This window comes from Pleurodeles waltl, chromosome 8, assembly GCF_031143425.1.
Source record: "Pleurodeles waltl isolate 20211129_DDA chromosome 8, aPleWal1.hap1.20221129, whole genome shotgun sequence".
NCBI lineage: Eukaryota > Metazoa > Chordata > Amphibia > Caudata > Salamandridae > Pleurodeles > Pleurodeles waltl.
Genome location: NC_090447.1, coordinates 33517937 through 33541025, shown reverse-complemented (window position 1 = coordinate 33541025; position 23089 = coordinate 33517937). Strand labels below are relative to the sequence as shown.

Below are 23089 nucleotides of genomic sequence, written 5' to 3'. Positions count from 1 at the left end.
CATCCATCATTTCTTCTAGGCTATCCTCTAGTCCTACTCCGCCTCACACATGCATATCCCCAGCACACACTACCTGGCACAACTAAACTGATGGTAGAAGTAGTCTCATTAGGGTACGCCTGGTGGACGATGGAAACTAATGTACTATACTAAATTATGAATTTCAGTGTACATATTCTATTTTTGGTTTTATATAGCATGACCAGACCCGTGTGTATCAGAGTGCTTCACAACAATTAAAATTATATAAATTGTGCCATTATATAAAGAGGGTATAATAGACTGAGTGCCCAGAGCCTAACTGAGAAGTTCATGTATCAGAGCATTACACAACAAAACAGATGGAAATGTATAAGGTATTTACACCAACAGGACACATTTACACAACACATTATATATAAGTTGTATGGGGACAGGGATAGAGAGAGAGATTTAGATTTTTCCACACTTGGAGGATTATGATGTCGTAAGTATGCAGGATGTAGGTCAAAGGGATAGCTTCAACTGGAGCATGGTGAAGCAGACCAGCTGTCAACTCCTGTAAGGTGTTGTGTTCTCTGTGGAGTATTCAGCGACCATTATGCATGTCCATACAGCAGCAGGAATTATTGAGCAAAGAGAAAGTACTGAAGTTCTTTCTTAACCGTAGCTTGAGAGGAGTTGGTCCTTGTAGGTGGTGGGATAGAGTTTCAGATCTTAGGGGCTTTTCCTGAGAAGGATTAGTTCGATGTGAGGGATTTTTTGAGGAGAGGTGTTTCGAGTCGAAGGGAGTCTACACTCAGAGTTCTGGATTCTCCTGAAACAATATGCTTATGGGTTGGGTGGTTTGAAGTAGCAGTGTGTAGGTCCTTGTGGGTAATAAAGGCTAGTCTGATTTGACTTCTGGTTTTAGAATGGGGGAAATGGGACCACGTTTGTTGATAGCAAGCATGCTGCAGAGTACAGTGTTGTTCTTAGAGGGGTTAGCGGTGTTTTGGGAATGGCAGTCAGATGTCCAGTTCCATACTCAAGTTTATTCAGCCATGGACTGCACTATAGACTTGAAGTCGTCAGCTGTAATGAAGGGTTTGACTTTTCAAAAGAATCTGATTTGGTGTTGTGCACTTCTTGCTATGGCACTGATGTCAGTGTGACAATTTAGATTCTTGTCTAGAGTAAAGACCATGGAGTTTGCTGTCTCAACAATCGTAGGCTAACGCTCAAGAATATTTGATGACTCTACGGGGAGGCTAGAAGGAATTCCGTCTTCTGTGGTAATATTGGGTTATACATAATTGTAACTCCTTCATCATTCTTCCAAGTTCAATTATATTATCTGCAGAGAAGCCCTCTAGGTATAGCTGAGTGTTGTTGGCATATTGGTGGGGTAAGAAGTTAGATTTATTCAAGCGTGGTCAGGAGTTTGATTTCTGAGCTAGAGGCATGAGTGAGAAGAGCCCAGGGGAACTCCTTGTTCAAAGGAAGAGAAAGGGCTGAGATGTCAGACAGTTTTATGTGTAGAGTGCTGTTTGAAAGTTATGATTTAAACTATGCTAAACCCAAATTCTTTAGACCCATCTGTTTGAGGATATTTTAGCAGAGAGATGTGGTTGGCAGTCAAAAGCTGCCAACAAGCCGTCAGGATTTACTCTCTAATAAGTTGGCGAGCGCATCATTGATTAAGTGTAGTATAGCGGATTATGTGCAACAGCCAAAATCCAGACTAGTGATGAATAAGTAGATAATTTCCTTTGATGAAGATTTTCAGTTGTCTCTGCACATAGTATTCCACAACTTTAGCCATGACTGGAAGATTAGATACCGAATGGAAACTTATCAGGTGTTCCAAGTCATTTTTTCCATAGAAGAGGAATGATTTGACCTACTTTGAGAATGTCGGAAACGTCTGTGAGACAGGGTCCCTTACGAACCTTGTCAGTAAAGGAGTGTAGGGGGTGGTAAGTCCTTTGATCTTTTTGAACAGGATAGGTCAGAATGACTAAAGAAGGATTAATACTGGCAATTATTGATATGACATCAGAATGTGTTACTTCCTTGAATGTTAACTGCCTCACTGGAGATCTGGCAGTTAGGTCTTCTCATAAGTAATGACGGGGTTTTAAGTCCTGATGAAGTGTAATAATTTTTATTTTAGTTTGAAAGAATTTGGAGATTTTTTTTTGCAGGATTCTTTGATATTGGGGATGGTAGAGGCCACTTGTGGAGTGGTTAAATCTTGACTAGGTCTAAGATTTTTCTTGAATGGTTTTTTAGAGGTGTCACTTTCAGCTCTGATAACACTGACATTTGCTTACAAGGTGTGTGTTTTATTATATTCTTTTTGTTAACAGTGCTGAGGTTATAGATTATGTTTAAAGAGATTTTTGCACCATGAATGTTCAGTTAATCTGAGGGCTCTTCTTTCTACAAAAGTAGTCTCTGGAAAACCAATTAACTGTTTTGTGTAAGAGGGGCCAATTTGTCTGCTACCTACAGGTAGATAGAGTGGAGGGAAGACAGTGAAGAGATAGGGTGCTGGTCACCCGGGATCATCATCAGTTTCATGGCAAGTTTGTTTTGAAAGAGGGTAGATTTAAGTCGTTGACATTTTTGATCCACCTTTTGAGTGTCTGGGTTAGCCACAGGGCAATGTTTTGGTGCACAAAACTTTAAAGCTTATTGAGAAAGTGGTACTAGGGAGTGGTCTGATCATTTGAATGATGGAAGAGTCCGTTTTGACACTACCTTTTGTCGAGCTTATCGAGACAAGTATATTTCCGTTTGTGTGGGTTTCGCATGAGCAAGCTTGTTCTAGGTCATTACTGGGTAAGACTTTTTCATAATGAGTGACTGTGGGATCAATTTCCCTAATAAAAATGTAAATCCTTCAAATGTATGGGTTGAAGGGGAACAGGAGGTTTTGGAGATTAATTTTGTTTTGTATAGTAGATGGTGTGAATTACTGAGGATTTCGGTTACACCGTTTTTGTTTCAACAGAAATGAAAAGTTGATTTTAAAGGTTTACACTGAATCAAAGTTTTGTGGATAACTGCCCCCAAGTCATCCTTCTAGATCTATGCCTGTAATTTTGTAACCAGGGTGAATAAGAAGGTACAGTTTAGATTGTGATGAGACTATATAATCCTGGTTTATATAAGGGTTATTCGGTACAGATTTTGAGAACGAATCAGGTCCTCAATTTCTAGGTTGTATTTGAGTGCTAATCTGCAGTTGTGGTGTAGTCACCTGAGATTAGAGGACTTTGCTTTCCAGATTGTGGCTGAATGAATCAAGATTCAGATAAGATTTCTCTGATTATCAGAATTGCGGCTGAATCAATGGGAATAGTCTGTTTCTAGCAGGGATAGGGATCAGAATGGCAGAGGAGGTGGTTTGGGGCTCTGAGTAGTAGGAGAGAAAAATAATTGTTGGAGAACTCATGACAGGCTCTATTGGGACGTGGATTTCTATTGTTGTGTTGATGGATTTTGTGTGAGAAGGCTGGATGGGGGCCCCCAGTGGAGCAGGTGTTCTGGACTAGAGAAGTGAAAGTGTTTCAAGTCAGAAGACGGAGAAATTACTAGCAGAGAGTACAAGTGTTTCAAAGAGAGTTTTGAGAGACAAGAGAGCGGAGACAGTGAAGATTGTCCTCAAAGTATTCTGTGTCCATTAAGTGGGGGATGACAGGTGAATTGTGCGTAGGATCAAGTTTATAGATTGGGCCTGGGTAGGGGGGTGCGAGTTGATGTAGTGGAGGATACCTATGTGGCGCTCCGGGGGAATGAGTACCACTTTTAGTATTGTACGGCGTGGTGGAAGGATGGAATCAGAGGAGGTGTATACTGTAAAAGAAATGGAGTGAGTGGTCAAGTAAGGCTCTGGGTTAAGTGTGAGGGTTGAGTGTGCAGTTCATTTGGCTGTAATTGTGGCAAGGGGGAGTGCAAGTCAGTGTGGGGACTGAGAGCAATGGAGGGGCCATGGGTTCTATGTAGGGAAGCGAGTTGATAAGGGTATGATCATAGGGAAGACTCAAGATGATTTCCCTTCCCTGAGCTTAAAGGAGATTATTCAAGCCTATGTCAAGATGAATCGGTACGTCGTCTGAGGATTCAACCATTGTCTTCATGTTGTTTTAGAATGAGATGGTCATATTTTCTGGCTGGTTCAGGATGTATTTATGGTCTGTCATTTTTCTACAGGAGATTGTGTGAAAAGAAGATTAGTCACAAGATCATGGTGGTGCTGGTTAGCAAATCAATGTTTCAGGAAATTCCTTCAATACCTGGTTTTGTAAGCTTTTAGTGCCCTGTTTTGAAAGATTGGGTGGATATGAGGTTTTGTGTGAGCTGGAACTACTCCTGATCAGGTGTTTTGACCGGGGGTTTAAGTATGAGGGATCAGTTGAGGCTGTTCTGGGGTTCAGCTACAGAGGCTCGTTCGAAGCTAAGAAAGACTGAGTAGAGGAGAAATACCCAAAGGGCACCAAGGTGGGCCAAATTGAAGACTGCTGGAGGGGCAGCTGGTTGGACTGAATCAAAGGTATCCTAAGATATGAGGGATGAAACTGGTGCATCTTGGCAGAGTATAGGGGATGTTCCTGGTATATGCGGCCCCCAAAAAAAGGTAGCACAGCAGACTAACAACAAAAAATGCTCTCCAACGCTAACCTAGTATGAAAGCAAACAAAATATGTCAAATATAGAAAATAAATGTTTCTAACTCAGCTAAAATACATTAACTACCTCACAGAACGTGGAAGACAGTAAAATGTCAGATCACAATCATCAAGGCTATTGTGAGAAAAATCTAACAGTTCTTGACAGCAGGAGGAGAGTCTAGGAATAGCATATAGCATGCAAACAAAGAGAAACAAATTTTGTTGTTACTGCTAAAACCAGTCTGTATTAGCCTCCAGCCTGATGGAAAGGCGTACAATTAATGAAATAAACTGTGACATGCTAGACCCACTCACCCAGTCTTGTTACTGCACAACGGCTCTGCCAAGAGTCAGCACACATGTAGCAGTCTCAGACCTGGGACACGCAGGCAGAAAGGCTGCTGCTGAAGCAAGCTGACACACGGGAAGCTGGGGCGCCGAAGGAGCGAATGGCCCACCTTAGGGAGCATCAAATCATGCCTATAGCTGCCATGAACAGGGATATCCGCTGTGGCGCTAAAAGGCACACTGCCTCCATAAAGACTGCAGGTGACAGAAAGAGGGAAAGCGGTCCAGCTTCATCAGGCTTCAACAGAAAGGGAAGTGCAGTAGCATCCCTCCTCCTGCTCATGCATGCTGATGCATGATTCACTGCGATAGGCAGACAAGATGCTGAAGCCCAGTGGACTCCGAGGCAGCAAAGCGAGAAGGGAATCGCTCGGTCTGTCGTAAAAGAGATGGGAGCTTCCCTTAGAGGCAGAGAATAAAATCATTCGGAATCCATTTCTTGGAAAATATGCCAAATCTATAACTGTTTGTTTTGCAGCCAAATAAAAGACTGAAGATAAAGAAGAAAAATGCTATATTTTCCCAACATACCCACTATGCGGACGACCGCTACATTTACTGTATTTGAGGTGACCTGCCCAACACCAAAACATTATGAAATTAGACTCACCTGCTTCATTTACACCACACTTTCTAAAAACCTATGGAGCTACAAAAATGGACTAGTCTCTCTCCAGCCTACAAGGTCCTCTGCATTATGTATAGGGTGTACTGGAGAAAGAGCCCAGACCACATCTAAAAACTAGTCAAACACTATACACCCATCAGTGAGGTCTGCCTTGACAGCACAGCAGATGCCGGACCTTATGTAATCAACAAAAACAAAGCTTTCAGAGTACTACAGAGAGAGGGGCTTAAGGCTTCCCCCATATGTTGGTTTTCCTGAGTAAAGTATCTGAATGGGCTGAAGTTATGGGAGTCCTTGAATTGCACCTATTGGCTTGTGGAAAAGCTTGTAATCTATACAGCAGGACTGAACTGGTTATGGCAGGATCTTGAAATAAAAAAAAATACAAATATGAATATATATATATACATACATACATACATACACTTATTTATTCATACAGATGCCTGGGCGGACTTTGCTCCTTCTGCCACTGGTCTGCCTGAATGTCATTTACATTTTGCTTCTGTGACAGTGCATTGCCTTTAGAAATGTCTCAGTCAATTTCGGCCACTGGCTCTCTTGCCCTGTCAGTGACTGGAGTTTCTGGTCATGTGAACAACCACCTGAATATCAATATGTTTGAGTGTCAGTGCTGGTTTTCAGTTTTCTCCTTTTATATTTCCCCTTTCATTTTTTTCTTTCCTCTTTTTTATTGTCATTTGTCTTAAGAGGATACTTCAGCACTCTAGGCAATGCCATTGGGTCATGTGCTTGCTGCTCATTTCATCAGCAGTGCATCACATACAACTCCCTATAAACCAGGCAACCATTATAGAATGCTGCTGTCGACGGTGCGTCACTATTACATATGTGGCAGGCATGCTGGAACTTTAAAAAACATGAAAAACTATGTACAATACCTCTGCAAGACAGACGCCAACTGCTATATTTAGTTTTGTTACTGCAAGCACAGGCCTCTGGTGTTTAGTTGGCAACATGTTTTGTTCTTTCTAATTGTAGTCTTAAGTTACTTTGCATATGTCACTAAGTGCGTGTGTTTTATTGAAGGTGTGTCAGAATGTGACTGAAAGACCGAGTGAGTGGATGGATAAATGACTGCATCAGCTAAAAGATGAGTGACAATGTACACATAAGATAGCTTACTGAGTGCCTTAACCTACTGGTGACACAAACGGGTCTGTTTGTGTTCCAGTTCAGAGTTGGGCTGGACTGTTCCTATTAGAGGAGGAGCAAGAGTGATTGTGCAAATGGCTAGGTCCAATCTGAGAGGGCCCTTGGATCAAAAGAACACTGGGTTGGGATGCTAGGCTGCGCAACTGCCAGTGTAAGGCAAATTGCAAATATTTCCCCAATTAAGCTTTGAGTGTGATGTAACGCCCTAAGTTGCCAAAGGTATGCTGAGGCATTGGTCCCTTGCTCACTGTGCCACTGGAACCAAACTGCACCCAACTGGAAAGCCCCAATGAGGGTAAAACCGGTCTTGGGTTGTGTGTGTTCCAGTTCAGAGAGGACTCGTCTTGGCAATTCATGGTGGACTGTTCTACTGGAGTTGGGTCAAGACTGATTTGTATACGGCTGGGTCTAATCTGAGGGGGCATGGTAGGCAAAAGAACGAAGGATTGGAATGCTAGCCAGAGCAATTGCCAGTAGGTAGACAAAGGCTACACTATAGCCGAAATCACAAACCATCTTGAAATGAGGCACTAGCTGCACAAACCTCCATTTTCCTGTGTGAATCAAATCAAACTCACAATTGTCTGTATGTGCAGGTCTGCTTTACACCCTAAACGGACTCCAGATCTCTTTGGTTTGCAGCCAGCTTCAGTCCAACACTACACGACGTCTGTAAAATAGGGATACAAAGTTCAAGTGAATGCCCCTCTCAATGGAATACCAGGTCCCTCCACATCATAATTGTCTCCTTCCTTATCTCTTGTAGAAGAGCAATAGACCCAATAACCTTGCCGAACTGGTTATGCTTGCCTCTAGGTCTCATGTCATAACCCAGCTTCTAGACAAGGCCCATCCCTATTAGGTTTTGCTTTTAGTAACATGTGATCACTCTCCAGGCGAATCAGATAAAGCCCTCCGCTGTGCTGCATCACACAGCAACCTCCTCCATATTTGCAATATTGATAGAAACGTTTACAGGGATTTGTAAGTAAGTCTCTGTTTTGAAGCCCTCGCAGACATTCAAGTACCCGATTTGGTTAGAGTTGGATATGTCAAATAAGTTTAATGTTGATGGGCTTCAACTCTTAGCACCATTACTGGGAGATGTATTCTCAGTTCATCAGCGTTTCGTAACTCCACAATTTCCATTTGTAGTCAAACTAATGAACTGAGCCTTACGTTAAAACTGCACTGTAATTAATGCGAGGTCCGTGGTCAAACAGAATATAAAATGACAGAACTAATTCACAATATCAATACTGATTTTATAAGAGATGGTTAAAAGGACAGTCTAACCCAGACTACTATCAGCCATTACTGTAGGCTACAACGTTCTACTATTACTGATATTCCCAGGTTGACTATAAATACCATGCTGATCTAATGCTCTCCGCCTCATGAGGGTGGTTTCCTTCACTCCTTTCTTGTGTTCTTCCACCTATTACTTTTAGTCAAATATATCCTTGTTTGATGATTTTAACCTATGTGCTAATCATTCCACCTATCTTAATACTGAAAACTCCATTGATTCTTTCCAAAGTTTCAACTTTTCTGAACATAAAATGGGGGGTAGGTGGGGCAGGGGGGCGGGGGCGCTACCACATGGGGGGTCACAGCTTTGATTTCATATATTCTTCTCTCAACCTTGTTTCGCATTGTCCACCGCCCACCCTTTCATGGACAGATTATTCAACCATTTCTTTTTCCCTTCCTCCTCCTCATCACACCAGACATTTACCACATCCAACCAATATTTACGTTAAAAAATGCTCTATAGTCAAAGTAGAACATGTAGCTGAATTCCTTTCTCAGTCTTCAGAATGTGCCTTCAGAACTTGAGACCAGCATCTCAGTCTAGAATGATGGGATAACAGCTGGACTGGATTCATCCATCACTCCAAAGAAAATGACCCAGCGTAGTGCGTGTCCTTCAGCCCCTTGGTTTTATCCTACTCTTGGTGGGGAAAAAATGCCACTAGAAACCGCTTGCACCCAAGTCCATTTATCATAGTAATTATAAAATACAACAAATGTTGTTTTGCGCCTACAAAACATGCATTTATGCCTCCAGAGCTGAATGCTAAAATGCATTGATCAAGTTTCTAGCAAAATTAAAGAAGTCTTTGGTGATCTTTAAAAGCCTCTAATTTCTGGACGTTTCAGAAACTAGAACATTATACTTGAGCAGGGATGCAGACTGACTTACTAAACTTTTTCAAAGAACAAAAACAGGCATATAATACAGACTCCCTAGCAGACGGCAAGATCTTAGCTTAAACTGACACTTCTCTCAATCATTTCCTCTGCCCCTTTTGGCAGAAAGAATTTTAAATATGCTTCACCCCTACTGATGATGGAAACAGGTTTGACTGTGTCCAAGCCTCCTCCTTCGGGATCCCTAGTGCAATCTATTAAAGAAAAATCGGGCTCATCTTATTGTCCTTCATTGGACTACCCTTTGCAACTTTTTTCTTTCCTGAGATTAGAGTCTTAGGTTTGGAAAAGAGTTAAGTAGTCCTGCTACTTAAAAAAAAATTTTTTTTTTAAAAGCAGACATTGAATCCTAACACGCTAGGCTAGACAGCGTGTTAGGCCTCCCCTCCAGTAAGATTATTAAATCTTTTGTCAATTCTCAGTACTCTATCCACTTGGAGGCACGCACCAATGCCTGGATCTGTTACGACTCGGCCGGCCCATCTCTAGGGGGCGCTGTAATGGGACTGTCGGTAGCCTGGGAATCACCTTGAACACTTATCTAGAGTCCCTTGCTGACTCCTGTTTGTTTCTCTTTTTGCCAAGGTATACTTTTGTAGTATTACATTTGCTTCCTGTGACTGCAAATCCCATAATGCACAGCCTGGTAGTCAGGAAAGCCTGGATTCTGTTTCCCATTGTTTTCTATGGGAGAAATCCAGTTGCTCCTTTTCACAGGATCTTCTCCTCCAGGACTTGCAAGTGTCTGAAACTACACACACCTGAGACCACTTCTGTGCAGCCCAGTCATGTGATTCCACCTGGGGTTTTCTGCAGCTTGGAACTGCTTATACGCAGCCATTTCCTCAAGATCCTTTGTCGTGCATTAGAGTTTGATTCCTTTGCCTTATCAGATGGTGTTCCAGTCTTGTTCCTGTTCTGTTCCAGCCTGAACCTGTTTCCAGTTTATCTGCCCTGCTCCTGATTGTTCCAGCCAGAGTCTGCTCCCTACTTCTTAGCCTTGAACCTATTTGTTTCTTCCAGAGCCTGCTCCCCTTTTCTCTGTCCTGCCTTGTTTCAGCCTGAACCTGCTGTTTCCAAGTCCTGTTTTCTGCTTATTCCTACTCCCTGTATTCAGCCCTGTCCTTGCCTGTTCCAGCCAGAGCCTGCTCTCAGTTTCCCAGTCCTGTCTCTGTTTGTTTCAGCCAGAAGTTTGTGCCCTGTTTTACAGTCCTAGTCCTGCCTTTGCTTCAGCCTGAGCCTGTTTCCAGTTCCTGCCTCTGTCTCTTAGTTTGTCCCTTCTATTTCTGTTTCCTCTTGGTATTTGTGTCTGGTAAGTGTTCTATCAGTCTTCACCAGTGTATAAGTGTCCTCCTTTGTACTGGGGTTGGCTCCTGGTTTCCAGGAGGCAATTCCAGCCCCCATCCTTGTCTAGTGTTATACATAGTCTTTCGTGCCTAACCGTGACAGTGTGCTATTGCTTCTTTTTCCAGGAATCGCCACGGTTTCCAGCTGAACCCACAAGAGCTTGTCTTGTGTATGTAAGTACTATCCTCGTTTGTGCTCTGGGGTCCAGAGACAGACAGATTTCTGCTGCCTCCTTTCTATGGGGCTGGCAGGGTAATTATCTGTAAGAGCAAACTGCACAGAGGCATTGACATTCCCTGTCACTGTGGCCTACTCTGTGTACAACCCCAGCGTGTTTTTCCATTAGTAATCCGTTTCCTGTTTGTTCACACAAGGGTTGCTCTGCTTTTACTTTCCTGTGTCCTGTGCCTGTCCATAGCTGTCCTTTCCGTGTATGCCTTTAGCTGCCCTTCTGCCCCAGTACACTACCTCTTTGGGATATTCTGTGACCTCAAGGGGTGTCCCAACCAGAGTCCGTATCAGACCCGCCCGAAACGTGACAGGATCACCAAGTGAGGTTTTTGTCCCTCCCGGGGAACAGAAAACGTACTAATCACTGTTCTAAAATTATTGTGAGTTGGCAATGAAACACCACCACGTCAGTTAGACGGGTTAGTTGTCTCAACCAAGGTCTCCCAACTAACCTGGTGTCCCATCCTGTAGAGCCTGTTTGGGGGGGGGGGGGGGGGGGGGGGGTGCGTGTGCCACACTGTGTTTTTAGCTTTTCTATCAGATCACATTCAGGCAGTTACTCTCCTCTAGTTTCACTCAGATTTCAAACCCATTCAGTGTGGTGGGTATCAGGGCTTTGCATTCAATCCTACATTTTTTAAATCTCCATTCGCTTCTCTAGTCCTTTTATTTGTTGTGAATGAAACTGGAGACACTCAAACCCGATTTAGATTTCTATGGAGAGGTTAATCCGTTACAACAGTATTTCTTATGGGATTTATATTTCAGCAGGCGGGATATCTGTCACCTCTGTGACAGAGTAACCGGTCTGTAGAAATCTAAATCAGGCACTCAGTCTCTTCAGCCACAGTTTAAGGCATAGGTATCAGCCACCATACAATGGATGAACCTCAATTCACTGTTTCAATTTATATACAACCAAGATTCTTGTTTTTGCCACCGCCTTTTTCCTGGGACCCTACTGGTGGTAGGCCAAGCTAGCAGAGACTATCTCCATCTGTCTCTTCTGCCCATATTCTTGGGATTTTTGATAGTTTATCTATTCTGTATCATAATCCTAAACTTGCCTCCTTAGTCTTGTTTATTCGAAATGGTGTCAACATGATTTTACCTCTCCTTCTTGTCTATCAATTCTGCAAGAGAATGATCATTTTAGCATGTCTTTATTACTTGGTTCTTCTGGGATTACCTAGCTACTATTTACATCATCTTCAGATCTCTTGAAATCCGACTTCCCAGCTTATTCCTGGTCTTACAAAGTCATTGCCATCTCTCTCCTCATGAACGCTCTCTTCACTGGTTACCAACTGAAAACCAGTTTTGGTTTGTTTTTGTCACTGTGCACATCACCAAACTGGACCTATGTATCCCCAGAGGATGTTTGCTCATTAGCAGCTTACTAGAAGGCTGTGGTCTGATTGGTCAATCTCCTACACATTTTTCAAACCAAATACACCAGACTAGGCTGCAGATGCTTTTGCTAGATTCTCTGCTAAAGCCTGGAACTTGCTGCCCCTGATTTCGCGCCTATTTTGCCCCTAACTATTTTCTCTAAGCAGCTCAAATTTCATTTCTCTATGCAATAGGCTCTCCCTCTTTCCCTTCCACGCTACTGCATACCTTTTTTCTCTCCATAGAGAAATCCAGTGCCAAGATAACCTTTTAGCATAACAGTGTGTGAACTCTTTCATCTAATGTATGGCCCAGCATAGCTCAGTTCAACCTGCAATTATCTGCTGGAACACGACTCTCGAGCAGCAAGCTGTGGCAAGATCTTTCACAGCTTTACTTTTAAAAAAACAAAAAAAAAAACACAACAGTCACAGAGGGTGATTTTCCAAGACTTTCTTTCCCATCAAACGAGAGAAAATGTAGCCTTAAAAAACCCAGCAAGCATCACAGACGAACACCTTGCCACTAGTCTCAGATTCCATCGTGTGAAGGGGTTTCCTAATTCTTTGTTCCTCTGAGCTACAATGAAGAATGCTTATTCTACTTTACTGGAGCAGTTTTATTAGGAGTTCTGGTAAAGTCAACTCTCATTTGGAATGCATTTAGCAGATGCTTTTGCCCACTGGCGAAAGGCAGTTGTCCTTCCACAGATTAAAGGTTTCCATAGATATCATGGGGAGGTCCTGTAGATCCTCATTCTAAAACCATCATAATCAGCCACCAGAAATCCTGCAGCTATTTAGGGGGGTTTCCACCTGTCATTTCCTACTCATCTGTGTTATTAGTTGTGTGCTAAGGGGTTGCCTGGCCTCTGCGACAAATACTACAGTGGGTGTGCTGAAAGATGAACAGTAGAATATTCAGGCAGAGAAGCCTTCTTCACAACCTCATCATCAAGCCGTGCAACGAGCATCTCTGCTCCAAGGTCTGCAAACGTCCCGCGAGTCCTCTGCACGTGTTGGAAAAACTGCTAGGCTGTCGCAGGACAGAGGGACAAAGGACTTAATTACACAAATGAATATCTGAAAACCATGCCCTACTGGTGCTTTATTAGGCTAGGTATGATGATTGAAGGGTCGATCATCATGAAACTACAGGACCCGGAACATAAACTCGGGACACTCTACCTCGACCAACTATCAGAACTAGGGCAAGGGTGTTCTTTCAGGTTTATTGAAGACATGTTACTAGTAACAAGTTTAATCAGCCCTATCACATTAAAGCATCATGGACATATCCACACTCCCACGCTGAAAAGGAGGAGCAACATTTTGTTAAGCATTGCTAAAAAAGACTAGCCTGAACTATAGGAGGGTTTATGAGCTTTGGACAATGACAGTACCTCAGTCATCATGCCAACATATCAAATACTTTGCCTTACGTTGGTTTGACTGTCTCTCTCCTAAACCCAGACTAGGTGTTTCTGTGTTCCTGGTGCTTGTGTCAGGCCCCACAGAGTGTATTTAGGAGAAGGCTTGAATAGATCAACCAGGGCTCAATCTCATACCTCCTTTGCTCAAGAGGATATCAAATGAGCATGTTTCTAACCAAAATAGTCCCAAATGAACGGTTTACAAGTTCAGCATGACATTTCTGAAGGGTGAGTTACCCCTGAATACCTCAAACTTAAGCTTATCCACTTCACAGACACTGCACAGCGATTCTGGCAGAAATAGGCTGTGTTGCCTGAGCTCACTAGAACTGGAAATAGGACAGTTGTCCTAGAGTCTAATCTGTGCCTTAGATGTGGTGGCGGAAAGAGTGGGTGAGAAGAACCTCTTTTACAACATTCTCTGCAACGTCCTCTGCAAATACAACATACCAGAATGTCCAGAGGTCCTCAGGAAGATGGAAACCCATAACTACTCGCTTCTTGGCACATAGCAATGAACAATATTAGACTATAGTCTGAGAATCCCGAAGTAAGTAAAGAAAGGTACCTGATAGCACCTCTTGCAAAACATCAACTATCTGGTCCAACAGGTGCAATTCATGTTATTTTACCTTGAAACCACTCGGACATCCACCAACGATGATGGCTAGGAAATCTCCAGGCACCCCCTTTCACGAAAAAAGTAATAGGAACACTACTTTGAGTTCTAGAAATTGGATACGTCTGCAGGTGGATTTCTTTGCAGACCACCAAAAGATGAAGGACCCACTCTCTCGTGAAGAGCAGCCATCTGAACTCTTTGTGCTGCTAAATGAGCAGCATGCTCCCAGGTGTCCCTCAAAGACGATCAATGTTAAAGCTTGGCTGCTTTGCAGCACAACTCAATCCTGTGCGACTGAAGGGGTACTGCCTGAACCAATTTCTTCAACACATGCACAGAAAACACGCCTTATGTTGTGGCATCCTGCACTGGGGGAAACGTCTCCATCGGAAAAAAGTCAACCACTGCCCAAACAAACAATTTTCCTTGTTGACGTAATTTGAAATTTTGCGAGGCGAGTCATTACTGTCTGAAGAACCTCCAAAGTCCTCTTCCGGATGGTATCCTGAAGGAGATAGTCAAGGACAACTCTTGCTTCTGCTGCACATGGGTAGCTAGCAGCATATTTGTGAGTACCAAAGGTGCTTCTAAGGGAAAAATGCAGCGATATGAACTGAGAACTGCTGCATTCTACCTCAAAGTGCAAGTATTGCCTGTGTGCTATCACAACTGGAACATCTGCATAGGTGTCTTTTTACGTCCATGTAGGTCACCCTGTTAACACTGCTACAATGTTTGACAAACGGACCAAAATGAACTGTTTTTCAAGTACAGAGTAAGTCCTGCACTCTACAGTGGGTCTAAATCGTCCGTTCTGTTTTAGTGATTAGAAGGTACATGGAGTTAAAATCCAAAACCCTTTGTGCTTTTGATACCAATCAAATGCATTACAAAAACACTTCCTTCAATTACTTGTGTGCTTCTACAAACTTGGGAGAGTGAGGTTGAAGATGAATGGATTTTCTACACATTCAGCCTTTGTTTTGAATCAGCTGAATTAAAACCTAACTGAATTTTGTATAGCACTTTCCTCTTAGTCAACTAATGAGCTGCTTCCTCCACCAGCATCAATGATTACGACAGGACCCTGGTTAGACTGTTGGCTGCTAGTGACCAGAACACGCCATTCTTCTCACCATAGAATCTTTTATTGGACTCTATGAGGACATCAAAGATGATCTCATGTTCACTACCTGAACCAGAGATTGTGTCATCAAGGTAATTAGTCAACTGATAAGAAAAAGCCACCAAATATCTACAGTTTCTGTACAAACTGTTAAAAAGAAGAGTTTAATACTTTTAGTTTTATGGCACATATTCTAAAATATGAACTAATGCACCAGCTTGCCAAGGACGAACCTACTGGCTTTGCCACTTGAGAATTCTGACAGGAGTTACAGCCCTTCAAGAGAAGGGAGCTGATCAGCAGGCCACTGCCTGGGCAGGCTGGACTGAAGAGTGACTCTCCTTTCTCAAGGGCGTTGGGCCTTCTGACTTCAAAGAGGCAAGCACTGCATTTACAGCAGTTACACTCAACTTTCAGAGAAAATACTAGTGGTGAAAGTCAGCCTTTGCCCCCCATCTTCTGCATTTGTTGAAACTCCTAAAACCAGAAGGTGTCCTGTTTACAATGAGGGGCCAGAGCAGAGAATACACACACACACACACACACACACACACACACACACACACACACACACACACACACACACACACACACACACACACACACACACACACACACACACACACACACACACACACACACACACACACACACACACACACACACACACACACACACACACACACACACACACACACACACACACACACACACACACACGAAAAAAGCAAAATAGCTTTTAAACTTGACTGGCCCTGTGGTTTCCAGAAGAATCCGGCCCGCCCCTCTACTCCTACAGATAAGGAAAAGGAACCAAGCAATGTGGTGGCAACGACATAGCAAGACTGGTGAACAACGTTCTGCTAGCGCGGTGGGGCACACGTAGCACCCATAAAAGCACCATAACAGTATTTGAATTTGAAATTGTAATTATAAAGCGCATAAAACCGAAAAGGCATAAAAGCGCCAACATAAAAAGGCATTAGAGGGAGAACAAATTCTAGGAGCACAAAAAAACGAGGAAATCTAAACCAAAAAGTTATGAATTCGGAAATAACTACGTTTGTTAGCTGCTTACGGAAAGTCAGGTAAGTGTTTTGAGTTCTAACAGATTCTGGCAGAGTGTTCCACATGCGAGCAGCTGCCACAGAAAAGCTTGTTCATCCCATCTAGCTATGCAGAACCTAGGGACTATCACCTCGTTTCTATCCTCCGGCCAGGTGTAAATTCCATCGGGGTCCCCCGCCGGGGTGCTTGAGCGACGGTTCAGCTCTCTCTGCCAGTCTCCTTCCGTCTCTGATTTGGTGATTTTCCAAAAACTTCACCTTTTTTCTGGATTGTTCAACGATGTTCTAAAAATGTTGGAGCGCCTACTTTTGCTTCAAGATCCAACGGCAGAAAAAAGAATCTGAAGATGACTACTATGCACAGAAACGTCCGGGACGCCGTCTGACGTCACAGCGGGGACGGACAAAGCACCAAATGGTGGTCGATGACACCCAGGGGAAAGGGGAGGTAAAAGGAAAAAATTATTTAAAAAAAAAAGGAGAAACTGACAATTCCGGACCCCACCACTAACAGCATGTGAATTCAGAAAAGGATTCATGCTGAAAACATTTTTTAGGGTTGAGCCTGCAATAGCATGCGGTAGCGAATGCATATCACTTGGAGACGCTGTTATAAGCAATGAGCGGGCTCCAAGCCCTTTCCTAATTTGTTGGATTGCATGGCACTCTTCTTTACAGGCTTGTGATTGGTGACGGTGGCATTTCATAATTTCTGGTCCTGCTGTGGAGCAGGGACCAAGTACGGATTGATGCTGTGCCCGTCCGCTGCTCCCAACGTGATTGAGTTACTATTTCGTTATTTTTAACTTCTAGTGCCCTGCAAACAGAAGGCACGTGACTGGCAAAAAAGTGCTCATCAGGAAAACCAAATTGCAAAGTTTTATTTTCTACAGTTAACATTTTGCTTTATTTTGCCAAGTCTTCTTTTCTCACTTTGCACTTTTGTTTTTGCTCACGGGCGCTGTTCTCAAAAGATGACTATTATCTTGTTCTAAAGATTGCAAAGCAACGTTGTTTTTTTTTTGTGTGTGTAATTTTCCAAATTATGCTTTAACACATAATTGTGCAGTACAATGCAGTCCACCCAACTTCAATCCAATCTGCCCACTCCAATCCAAAACCCTCACCCCAATTAACTCCAATTCACCACACTCTAATCCCTCCAACCCACTCAAATCTACCCCACTATCCCAAACAATCTGTCCCACCCCAAACCAACACAATCTGTCCCACCCCAAACCAACACAATCTGCCCCACCCCAAACCAACACAATCTGCCCCACCCCAACCCAAAACAATCTGCCCCACCCCAACCCAAAACAATCTGCCTCAATCCACAATCTGCCCCACCCCAACCCAAAACAATCTGCCACAATCCACAATCTGCCCACCCCAACCCAAAACAATCTGCCTCAATCCACAATCTGCCCGACTCCAACCCAAAGCAACCCGCCCCAGGCCAACCCAAAGCAATCCGCCCCAGGCCAACCCAAAGCAATATGCCCAACCCACCACACTCCAATCCTCCCAACCCACCACTCTCCAATCTGCCCCGCCCCAGTCCAAAACAATCTGCCCCGCCCCAGTCCAAAACAATCTGCCCCGCCCCAGTCCAAAACAATCTGCCCGCCCCAGTCCAAAACAATCTGCCCCGCCCCAGTCCAAAACAATCCGCCCCGCCCCAGTCCAAAACAATCCGCCCCGCCCCAGTCCAAAACAATCCGCCCCGCCCCACCCCAGTCCAAAACAATCCGCCCCGCCAAGCCCCGCCCCAGTCCAAAACAATCCGCCCGCCCCACCCCAGTCCAAAACAATCCGCCCCGCCCCACCCCAGTCCAAAACAATCCGCCCCGCCCCACCCCAGTCCAAAACAATCCGCCCCGCCAAGCCCCACCCCAAAACAATCCGCCCGCCCCACTCCAGTCCAATCCGCCGCGCCCCACTCCAGTCCAATCCGCCGCGCCCCACTCCAGTCCAATCCGCCGCGCCCCACTCGAGTCCAATCCGCCGCGCCCCACTCCAGTCCAATCCGCCGCGCCCCACTCCAGTCCAATCCGCCGCGCCCCACTCCAGTCCAATCCGCCGCGCCATCCAAAACAGTCCGCGCCACACCCCCAATCCAAAACAGTCCGCGCCACACCCCCAATCCAAAACAGTCCGCGCCACACCCCCAATCCAAAACAGTCCGCGCCACACCCCCAATCCAAAACAGTCCACCACACTTGTCTGCTCCACTACAACCCAAAACAATCTGGCCCACTACAACCCAAAACAATCTGCCTCACTCCAGTCTGTCCAAATACAATCTAAACAAATCTGCCCCACCCCAATCCAAAACCAATCTGCCCCACCCCAATCCAAAACCAATCTGCCCCACCCCAATCCAAAACTAATCTGCCCCACCCCAATCCAAAACCAATCTGCCCCACTCCAGTCTAATCCACCCCAATCCAATCCACTATACCGCTATCACCTCAATCCAATCCACCCACCTGAATCCAGTCTAATCATTCCACTCCAATCCACCTCACCCAATTTCAATCCACCCCACCCTACTCCAAACCAATCCACTCCACTTTACTTCAATCCACCCCACTAGCTCAAGCCACTCCACCCTATTCCACCCCACGATATTCTATGCCACAACACACACTGCCACTGAACTCTGTCCTTAACTCTATGACACTACTCCCCCTACTCCACTCTACATCACATCACTCCTCCAATCCATTCTATGACACTCCACTAACATTTAGCCATGCTGAACAGCAGCCTCCCTGATGTACAACATGGCAAAATACATTGCCAACTCTTGCACAGGCAAGACCTATTGGTTTTGCCAATGCTTGTTTCATAATTTCCTTTACTCTTTCATCCCAATCACATTTCTTTTTATGGTGGGGCTTGACAGTGCACCGGTCGCCAGACAATTATGTGAGCATCGATACAAAGGGGCTGTGGCTCCACCCACATTTTGGGAGCCAGAAGTACATGTTCTGATTGGGCAGAAGTTGTGTGCTTTTGCAAAAAAAGTGCTTGCACGCAACCTAAGTGATAATTTTGTTCATTTATCCGTCTGCCTGAGCTTGAACTTCCAGAGGCACACACATGACACTGAAAAGCTATTAAAGTGTCTTAGACAACTAGATAATTTATATTGTTATTCTATAGCAGCAGCGCAGTTGGGAGGAGGGCAGTCATTACTCTACATGGATTTTTAGGTCCGGCATGACCGTGGAACTGTTACCTGGCCTGCAACTTATGTATGCAAGTGCTTCAGTGCCCCACACAGGAGTAGAAAGCACTATAAACTTTCACCCTCGCCATGCACAGCTTTTTCTTCAAAAAATTTGACTGCTAATGATGCATTTATAGTTTTAAGGACATTATAGAAGTTCTCATGATTGCTGTAATATCTGGGGAAATTAGCAGTGCATCGCAAGGGCGCGAGTCATAGTTACCCTAGGGCACGAGTTACACTTACTTGAAAGAACTCTTACTGTAATTGCTGAATTTCCATGGTTTTGTACGAGTCAATTCAGAACCTAACTATAACGTCCCTGTAACCTTTGTTTTCTTCAGTGAATTTCTAAGGTTTTTTATGTAAAATAATTTTCATTACTACAAGAAAACCCAACCTCCACCGTGCGCGGCCTTTGGCCATTCGTGGCAGTGGATGGGCACAGGTCCTGGACGCCAACCCCTATAACTACCCAACCCCCTGCTGCACACAACCTTTGGCTGTGAGCAGATGGGTTGGCCACAGGGCTTGCACAGCCGATAATCACCCAACCCCGCACCATGCGCAGATGAACAATCTCTCTTCCTGTGAGAAAAGGTGTGAGAGGGTATCTCTAGGTGTGAAAGTGGGTATGTGAGGGTCTGAGTGGGAGCATGAGGGTCTGAGTGGGTCTGTGAGTGGGTGCATGTGGGTCTGTGAATGGGTTCCCAGGGGTCTGAGTGGGTCAGCGAGTGGGTGTGTCAGAGTCTGAGTGAGTCTGTGAGTGGGTGCATGTTGGTATGAGTGGGTTCGTGAGTGGGTGCATGAGTGGGTGCATGAGTGGGTCTGAAAGTGAATGTGGGTGCATGAGTGGGTCTGAAAGTGAGTGTGGGAGTCTGAGTGGGTGCGTGAGTCTGAGTGCATGTATAAGTGAACAAATTAGTGAATTAATGAGTGATTTTTGTACATTTATCTTTTGCTTATTTGCGATTAATCTCGATTTAACGCGAACAGTGAAGAAAAATCATTTGAAATCCATAATTTGACCCCTAAGGCACACTCTTGGGGTTAAGGTGCCTCCACCTTGACTCCTTATGCTACTTTTCAGTTTGTTTTTCAGCCCCAGTGACCATGTCCCAAGACCTTAAAAAACAGCCTTAACTTTCTGTTCAAGTTGTGACCAGCCAATTACAGCACTTCTATTCGCACGTGCATTCGCGAATATTTGCAAATTATTTGCGATCTCAGACATTCAAAAGCACAATCTGCGTACCAACAGCTACGTTTCTGCCAAACTTGGTGTAATTCCGTCCAGCGGTTCGGGCTGTAGCCGTGTTCAAAGGGCCCATGGGAATTAACATGGCAAAAGCAACTTTTTTGACCCCCTTTCTTCTTTCCTCGGCCCCCGCTTAAAAGATCACCCTGAAACTCCCCATGTGCAACAACCTTCCCCGGGCACTTTTTGGGGGGAAAATGTAGTGAAGATTTGTCAAACAGTACCAAAAATATAGGCAAGTCAAAACGCTTTTTCTGTGGAAACATAGTGCTAACTATAGTTACCTAGTTTTTTTATTTATTTATTTTTATTTTGAGGGAGATCCGTCTCCCCAGTCTTTTTAATTATCCTTACAACCCAAAACCCCTACTAACCAATACCCTTAAACACTCCTGATCCCTAAAAAAAATCATTTTCCAGCTAATACCCTTGCCTAAATCCTAAGAACACGCTTACCACCCTGTACCCCTACACATCCCTACATGCATACATGTATACTTAAATAAATGTATAAATGTAACAACTTCGCGGTAAATACCGTTTCCCCTCTATACAGAACACACAATGCGGTTCGCAGACCGGAAGAGGCGCTGCCACCCGGTGCCTCCTCGCCTACCAGGGGGGCACAATCAGGCTGTGACCTGCCAGGACCCAGCCCCTCTGACTTGTACACGGACACCAGTGAACATCTGTCTGCGGTCTCTTCATACAGGACATGCACCGTGCCTTCCCTCGCCTACCTGGTGGCACCATCAGGCTGTCACCTGCCAGGACCCAGCCCCTCTGACTTGTATCCGGACACTAGTGAACATCTGTCTGCGGGTGCTTTGTACAGGACATGCACCGTGCCTCTCCTCGCCTACCGGTGGCACCGTCAGGCTGTGCCCTGCCAGGACCCAGCCCCTCTGACTTGTATCCGGACACTAGTGAACATCTGTCAGTGGGTGCTTTGTACAGAACATGCACCGTGCCTTCCCTCGCCTACCTGGTGGCACCATCAGGCTGTCACCTGCCAGGACGCAGCCCCTCTGAGTTGTATCCGGACACCAGTGAACATCTGTCAGTGGGTGCTTTGTACAGAACATGCACCGTGCCTCCCCTCGCCTACCGGTGGCACCGTCAGGCTGTGCCCTGCCAGGACCCAGCCCCTCTGACTTGTATCCGGGCACCAGTGAACATCTGTCTGCGGGCTCTTCATACAGGACATGGACCGCCCCCCCCCCCCCCCCCCCCCCCACCTACCTGGGGCGCAGTCCTGCAGGATGATGGCCAAGAAGTAATCCTTGGTGTACATGGTGCCAGGAGGGCGTCAGGTGCCAGGGATGCCCATCCCGGTGCCCTGGGGGGGACTCTGCTGCCCCGGGGAGGCCCCTCAGCCCCGCTCCTGCCCCCGGGGAGGCACCTCAGCCCCGCTCCTGCCCCCGGGGAGGCACCCAGCCTCACCGCACCCCAGCCGGGACCAGGGCAGCGGCCAGGGCTCCACCGCCCTCCCTGCACCTCCGGGCGCAGCTACTGCTGCTCCGCCGAGGGTGGGGAGTCCGGGGGAGGGCCGGGGGGCGGCGAGGAGGAGAGGAGCGTCCTGGAGCAAGAGCAGGCGAGGGAGGCTGGGAGGAGCGCGGGGGAAGGCGGGAGGATGGAGGGCAGGAGGAGAGGAGGGACAGCAGGGAGCAGAGGAGGAGAGGAGGGACAGCAGGGAGCACAGGAGGAGAGGAGGGACAGCAGGGAGCACAGGAGGGACAGCGGGGAGCACAGGAGGGACAGCGGGGAGCACAGGAGGAGAGGAGGGACAGCAGGGAGCACAGGAGGAGAGGAGGGACAGAAGGGAGCAAAGGAGGAAAGGAGGGACAGAATTGACCAAAGGAGGAAAGGAGGGACAGCAGGTAGTACAGGAGGAAAGGAGGGACAGCAGGTAGTACAGGAGGAGAGGAGGGACAGCAGGGAGCAGAGGAGGAGAGGAAGGACAGCAGGGAGCACAGGAGGAGAGGAGGGACAGCAGGGAGCACAGGAGGAGAGGAGGGACAGCAGGGAGCACAGGAGGGACAGCAGGAAGCAGAGGAGAAGAGGAGGGACAGAAGGGAGCAGAGGAGAAGAGGAGGGACAGCAAGGAGCGCAGGAGGAAAGGAGGGACCGCAAGGAGAGCAGGAGGGACAGCAGGGAGCGCAGGAGGAAAGGAGGTACAGCAGGGGGAGCAGGATGGACAGCAGGGGGAGCAGGAGGAAAGGAGGGACAGCATGGAACAGAGGAGAAAAGGAGGGGCAGTAGGGAGCGCAGAAGGAAAGGAGGGACAGCAAGGAGAGCAGGAGGAAAGGAGGGACAGCAAGGAGAGCAGGGGGGACAGCAGGGAGCGCAGAAGGAAAGGAGGGACAGCAGGAG

General features: G+C 45.8%; 1 protein-coding gene across 2 annotated transcripts in view; it reads right to left on the bottom strand.

Moving 5' to 3' along the window:
* APBB1 (amyloid beta precursor protein binding family B member 1) overlaps positions 1–23089 on the bottom strand; it is a 254045-nt gene that overhangs the window by 145212 nt on the left and 85744 nt on the right. Inside the window, exon 1 of one of the 2 annotated variants that reach the window (XM_069203666.1) lies at positions 21959–22075. The exons of the other annotated variant lie outside the window; for it this stretch is intronic. Coding sequence (XP_069059767.1) covers positions 21959–22010 — 52 coding nt within the window. The 5' untranslated portion in view covers positions 22011–22075. Of the gene's footprint in view, positions 1–21958; positions 22076–23089 lie in introns of those variants that run through there. 2 annotated transcript variants of the gene reach the window in all.